At 34.7% G+C, this 7,423-nt stretch overlaps 1 protein-coding gene across 1 annotated transcript in view; it reads left to right on the top strand.

The window, feature by feature from the left end:
- Positions 1 to 570: 570 nt before the first annotated feature.
- LOC121319060 (transmembrane channel-like protein 2-A) overlaps positions 571 to 7,423 on the top strand; it is a 28,767-nt gene continuing 21,914 nt past the window's right edge. The window contains exons 1-5 of the mRNA XM_041256281.1: positions 571 to 732; positions 1,270 to 1,308; positions 2,192 to 2,582; positions 3,428 to 3,574; positions 5,414 to 5,504. Coding sequence (XP_041112215.1) covers positions 687 to 732; positions 1,270 to 1,308; positions 2,192 to 2,582; positions 3,428 to 3,574; positions 5,414 to 5,504 — 714 coding nt within the window. The 5' untranslated portion in view covers positions 571 to 686. The remainder of the gene's footprint in view (positions 733 to 1,269; positions 1,309 to 2,191; positions 2,583 to 3,427; positions 3,575 to 5,413; positions 5,505 to 7,423) is intronic.

Here is a 7,423-nt window from a genome sequence, read left to right as displayed (position 1 = left end):
CTCTGTGTATTAAAATAAGTCGAGTGAACACAGATTTGTCCATTTAAACTGATCTTTGAGAGTCTGCATGCAGCATTTTCAGTTATTACATTAAAAAAAAATCATGATTAAAATGACAACAAAGAAGCATTGAAAAAAGCTGCAGCATCTTATAAAGAGCAGTGATGTTTTTTTTGTATTCTTTTCACTTGGAATGCAATTATAAAAATAAAGTGACAGAAGGAAGTTTTGCTAAAAAAAACATTGTTGATTAACCTAATTTTGAAACAATGGTCCTTGGAACTAAAAACAACAATTTGTGGGAGTCACAAAGGTTCTGAAAATTAACTTGATATTCCAAACCACTGAAAAAAATCCTGGTGATTGTGAAGTACCTGAAGATAACTAAGTAGACTGACAACAAACTAGATGCATAGTGACTGGCATGTAAAAAACATGTATTTAGATTTATTTGGATTGTGTATTATGTATTGTTTTTAGTCGTGAACTTCACCCTCTTAGGACGTCACCTGTTGTGGAATATCATTTGCAGTTGTCATGGAGACAGATGGACTGCAACAGTAACACGGCAGATCGTACAACAGACTCTTTTGTCTGTACCAAAGGTGGTTATTTGCCAGTGCTTGAAAGCCATAGTGAATAGAAACCAAAACAAACTGACTTTTCTATCCCAAAGTTGATCAAATATGACAAGACACAACAAAACTCAGATAAAAATCAAAATGGAAGATGGTAAGTACAGTCAATTATTTACTTTACACAAGGATACAAGGGTACATGCATCCAAACCAGCGTCTACTCATTAAAAAAATGCATCATTTTTATTGTTGTAATGATGAGTAATTTTTTACCATAAATATATAAAAATTATTCTAAGTTGTATACTTATATTTTAAAAAAAGACCACATTTGACATGTTGCTAAATGTTAAATGTATTTTATTAACACATACAAAATGTATTGTTTTGGTATTTATCATTTTAAAAATAAGGTAGGATAATTCCTAATAGGAAATGTCCTTGGGTGTAGCTTGTGTTTATTTTACATATGAAACGTAACATTTTTAAATAGGTTAATTGTTTACATAGTTAGCACAATATTATTTTCTTTTCAGTTACCTCTGAAATGTATTTGCTAGGGGCATTATCTAATTTAATTGCAAGTTTAAAATCCAAAGCAAACATTGTTTAATAATTTGCTACATTAAAACATAATTGAAAACATCAGTAAGATAACCTATTTTTTTAAGTAACTGGTTTTTCTTTACAGTGGGAGTTGAGTTTGATGGGCAGGAGATCGACAGTGATGGTAAATAAAATGCAAAGCTTTTTGAGGGTGATTATTAATTAAATATGTAAAACTGTATCAACATGCTGTACAATTGTGTGTTATTTCCATTCTAAAACATTCATAATTACATGTAGTTTAACATGCTTTTCTACATTTTCCTTCCAAATTAAAGATATACATCAGTTATATGAAAAATATCAAGTATCAAGAACAGTATATTATTTTACAGGTTATTTCCTTTCAACACATGACTGATCTCATTTGCAACTTACTATATATATATATATATATATATATATATATATATATATATATATATATATATATATATATATATATGAGTAAGTTGCAAATGAGATCAGTCATGTGTTGAAAGGAAATAACCTGTAAAATAATACACTGTTCTTGATACTTGATAAAAAACAATCTAAGTGTCAACTAAAATTAAGTAAATAATCAAAATAATGTTGAATTATACTACAGGTGCATGAACTACTAAACCTGCCATTGGCTTATAAAGGTATTCCATGTCGAAAGCAGTTTTTCCCACAGTTGTCTAATTTGTTTGGCTTGCAGTAACACTTCATCAGTTTCCAGCCTTTCTCCTTTAAAGGCATTCTTTATATCATCTTTACTTTCCCATTGTTTAATTTCTTACCTCTTATATCCTATTATGAGTGTTCTGTACGACTCTCAATTCGTGGTTTCTGCTTCGATAGTTCCAGAAAACATGCTTCTGAAAAGGCTCATCAAGCCTGATTCTAGGGAAGTATATCAGTGTTGCATTGTTGCACAACGTTTCAGTGTTTTAGCCAGTGAATATAGTAATTATATAACCTTTACCCAGTATTTATTTAGTCTATATGCTTTCCTTTATTTCCTTGGTATTATTCCTACACAGATGATGCAGGGAGACGTGGAAAAATAAACAGACAACAAAACAATAAACCCTCCCCTGCCAGTGCCAGGAATAACAGAAATAACAACAGGTCCCAACCTCAGGCTCGAAATGGTAGAAGGACTGCAGTTGAAAGTGACAGTGAGGAGGAAGAAGAGGATGAAGCCCCTAAACCGAGACGAGGGAACAGGAAAAAGCCGGCTAAAGCACAAGACAGTGATGAAGAGAGCGAGGACGAGCAGCCAAAGAGGAAGACCAACAAAAAGGGTGGAAACCAAAAGCAGAAAGCAGTGCCGAATAATAAAGAGAAACAAGCTGATAAGAAGGATAAAAGGAAGGATAAAGATAAAGATGACAGCAAGGATAAAAAGAAGAAACAAAAGAAAGACAGTAGGTATGTATTATGAGAGACATGCCTCCATTGAAAGTCCTTGTAAGGGTTTGGAGTTGGATCTTTTTGGTTTTGAAAACACAACTGTGGGCAAACTAATAACTTATATACCAGCATGTGGCAGAGCGTTGTATGTAGTGTGTTAATGTTGGCTTTTATGTATAAAATACACAGGATATGAATATGGGTTATGAGCACGAGTGTTATAAAGTGTAATTTGTATTTAGGCACGAGGATTGCACAGCAATTGCACAGTAAAATGCAATAATATGTGAGCACGGTGAATTGCACTTCATTAATTCACGTGCAGTTGTACCGAGACTCCAATTAAATGATTGATTAGCAATTGAGTCTCAGTACAGCTGCATAAAAGCAGCATGCTTTCACTCACTCAGTGTTGTGTGTTCGGGAAGTGGAGAACCGGTGAGAGACAGAGGAGAGTTTATTTAAAATAATTACAATTGCTACAGCGTGCTGGAAGTGCCAACGCAGTACTTGTTTAGGGTTCGTCCACGTCTGTTTTGTCTGCCTGTCTGTTTGGCCAGTGCGCCCTTTATTTTCAGTGTTGTGTGTTTTGTTTAAATCTTTTGTTATTATTTAATAAATAAACTGAGCACCACAGCTCAGTTTTCACCTGCCAGCAAAAGCATGTTTTGGTTTCTGTTCCTGGTTCTGACATCACCCCTGTAAAGGCACCCTTTCACATAACCTATTATCCCATTTTTTTGTGAAGTTTGTCACTGAGGCATTTAAATTGATGATGGTATGGATAATACAACAACCACGATTGCTTTTCCTTAATTGTCTAAAGGTTTAGTTACCTGGCTGTTTTATCTCCTTGGTTACAGTTCCTCCACTTCCTCCTCCTCAGATGAAGACTCTATGTCTGAGGAAGAATTGACCAAGCTAATGGAGGAGGTCGAAGAGAAGAAGAAACTTGTGTCCAACATAAGGAATAAGCCCTGGCGCATGAAGAGGCGGCTGGTGGCACTAAAGTAATATAGTCAGAATGTCTGGGGAATTGCATCTATGCATTTACAGGAAACCACTGTTTGACTGTAACACACTATTGCTTGTGGTTGGCCTAGTAATTTTAAAAAAAACTACAATTTATAAACCATATAAAAGTGATAATTATATACTTGTGATGTATGAATGGAAATACATGTTCATTCAATTTATCACAATCTACTGTTAGAATACAAAGTAATTTTCACTTCCAAAGAGATAATTAATATTCCACTGTAGAGATGGGCCTTTCAGTGAAAATGTACCGATTTGTTACATTAGATACAAAATCAGACTGCTGACAAGCCACAGGTTTCTTGGGGATCAAATGTTCTGTTTTATGATTATTGACTGGTCAAATCACAAAAACCAGCTTGGCCGAAATCAAATTAAAAGTCACACCGGCCGAAAGTCAAATTGAATAAATGACTGCAGTAATCATCTGTTTTAAAACAATTGGAAACAATTGGAAACAACTGGAAACATCTGCTGTATTGTACAATCATTTCACTGTCAAACCGCATTAAAAATATGGGGTTTAATTCTGATTGCACTGCGGCCAACTTTATTAATAACGTTATTCCAACTTATTCTGCCCTTGGGTGAGTTGGGTGTAGAGCCCCGTGAAATTATTTTTATTTTTTATAATCTTTTGGGTTTTTTTCTCACAAAATTAGGTTTATTTAGATTTATCCAGTAAATATTGTTTTATTTTGTTTTTATTACAGATACACATTAATAAAATAACTCAAATATATAAATAAAACAAAGTATTCATTATGTTTTAACTATATACATATTTTTTATTAAACATTATATGCTTTTTAAAACATATTTTGACATAAACTGACATAGCACAGAAAAATAATTTAGTTACCATAATTTCTCATTCACGGCAGTAACTGTAACGTACAGTTCCCCACTCTTTTTAATTAACTGCCTATTTACAGTAAATATTCATACTGCTCTACTATTGTGGGGCTGTCATAATAATTACACATACAGCAATGTACCCATTAAAAAATCAACAGGAATTGTATTTCAATCCCATTGCACTGAAGCAGGGCTCCAGTATACAGCAAGCTTGCGGTTTCTCAGTGTTTAAACACTAAGCATAGCAGATTCATTCATTCATTCATTCATTCATTCATTCATTCAAATTAATTAAAAACCAAAATAGCATTTGCTCCACTGCAAAGTTTGCACCACTTGATGCTTTCATAATGCAAAATACAAGCAAACCATATTTTCCCAAACAGAATAAACAGATAATGCTTAACAATGGTATCTTTCGACTGTGTCATACATCTTCTCATACTCAAATTCTCTGCAGCGTTGTTTTATTGTTTTGTATGGTTTAGGCATTTTAGAAACAAATGTCTCTTCCATCACAATTTTAATTCGCTCCAAATTATACATTTGCGCAAGTGCTAGACAGAGCTTCCGTTTTTCTTTAGACCGTGTCTATGGTAACGGCTGAGCCTTGACAACTACGATTGCAAATATTTATTTTTCGTAAAAACATCCCAATTTAAAAATGTTATTCTATGTTTGCTTTATAATGATTTTTATGTTGCATTTTATTTTATTTCGTGTTATTTCATATTTTTGCGAAAAGCACAGGGGTCTACTTTGGTGCAACCTGGTTTTTGGACGATTTGACTGAACAAAAATGGACACCTCAGACCTGGCTTATTTGTTGGTTGCTCGTGTTCAGGAGGTTGTGTGTGTAGTAAGTGGTCTAGTATATATTGTAAGTACAAATTGTGTTCTGTTCACTGGTTCCTTTATTGAAGATTCATTTCTCTACACAATCTTCCCTTTAGAGAAGCTCAAGGTTTTGTGGAAAAGTTTGAAGGAGCTTTGGGCAAAGGAAAAGGAAGAAGACTGTATGCCTATAAAATAATGATGACGAAGGCAAGTCATTTCTGATCATGTCACATTTCTTATTAAGCAATAGAACCCAAAGAAGAGGGCTTTACTATCTGGTAAGGCCTGTCTTGTGCCATTAAATGTCACAAGCTGAAGTTTTTCTGTTTCTTTGTGTTGTGATTTTATGCAGCACTAATTTTTGTTGTTAATGAATACACACATTTTCCTCAATATTCCAAGAGAAAGAACTTTCACACCTTGTTCACTTGAATACATTTTTTTCAGGTTTGCATCAGTTTGTTTCATACCAGAAAAATTCAAGCAAATATTTTTTAAAGTGAATTCAAATTCGTTAAGTTACATTGATTTCACATTGCATTTTTCCAAACGCACATTGGCTCTCTTGCTGATTACTAGATCGGAAGTTCTCTCTGGAAAAATGTTTTCCATCATGGCCAACATGGAGAATATTTTACGTTATGTGGTTGTGCTGTTATCCGTGTTCTTTTGGTTCATTTGGTGCGTACAGCATCAAATCATTGCCTAAGAAATGGAACATGCCGAAAGAGTATCACATATTTGTTGGAAAAACACTGCTCTTTAGAGGAAATGTGTGAGCGACATCTGGTGTTTTTAAAAGACATTTCAAGCAAAGTCAAGTATTGATAATAACTAATAATAATAATAATAATAATAATAATAATAAATAGTAGCTTGTTGTGATTGCTGTACGTGTGACACAAATACAAGAGCTGCAGAGCAGCATAAATGCAACACTTTGTCTTGGCACCATGTTTTCCCTGCAAGTGTACAGTGGCTCTCAAAAGTATTCACGCCTTGGACTTTTCCACATTTTATTATGTTACAACATGGAATCAAAATTGATTTAATTTGGAGTTTTTGCCACTGATCAACGCAATAAAAGTCCATAATGTCAAAGAGAAAAATAAATTCTACAAATTGTTCTAAATTAATTACACTTTCACCCCCTTGAGTCAATATTTGCTAGAGGCAGCAATTACAGCCATGAGTTTATTTGGATAAGTCTCTACCAGCTTTGCACATCTGGACGCTACAATTTTTGCCCATTCTTCTTTGCAAAATTGCTCAAGCTCCATCAAATTGGATGGGGACCTTTGGTGAACTGCAATTTTCAACTCTTTTCACATATTTTCAATTGGATTGAGGTCCGGGCTTTGACTTGTTTTTAAGCAGCTCCAGTGTGGCTTTGGCTGTAAATTTGGGGTCATTGTTGAAGTAACTTACAAAAATAGATGGTGAGTAAGTAGATTCAAGAAAATGCACAGAGTCCTTTTCTTCAATCAGTTGCCAGGTTTATTGAAATATGCAGGGAGTCTGGTCCCAGGTACAGGACAAACAATACTCAACATTACAATGTTTGCATGACATTAAATACCCTTCTGTATAGATGGTCCACCTCCCCTTTCTCTGACACTTAACCAATGGTCAAGGTAATTTAATTTATTGTGTGAGTGTTAATGTGTGTGTGTCTGTGTGTGTAGACTAGTGTGACAACCTCTGAACTCAGTGCATTCTTCACACTCCTGGAGACAAACGGTCCATACATCTGCCTTTTGTTATCTCCTTGCGACCCCCGTTGATGCCAGTGGGATTATCTCTTTTGATCTCTCTGAAGTCTTTAGAGCCTGTTCCCTTCTAGTCCACAGCATTGTTATCTCGTTAGCTTGCAGTCATTGTTGGGCAAGAGTTTGTAGACGCATCGTCTCTATCAATGGTTACAGTACATGCAATTTGAACCAAACAGTCTGCTATCTGCAATATTAGTCTCTTTTCAGAAAAGAACACCAGTATAGCTCTACCAGTCCACATGCGTAGCAAACCCCTAATCAATTCTCGATCCATGTTTTCCAACAATTGTCCTGGTGGAAGATGAATCTGCTCCCAAGTCCCAGGTCTCTTGTAGACTTCAGCAGGTTTTCCTT

Source organism: Polyodon spathula, chromosome 1, assembly GCF_017654505.1.
Source record: "Polyodon spathula isolate WHYD16114869_AA chromosome 1, ASM1765450v1, whole genome shotgun sequence".
Lineage (NCBI taxonomy): Eukaryota > Metazoa > Chordata > Actinopteri > Acipenseriformes > Polyodontidae > Polyodon > Polyodon spathula.
Note: the sequence above shows the minus strand (reverse complement) of the source record. Positions and strands in the feature narration are given on the sequence as shown.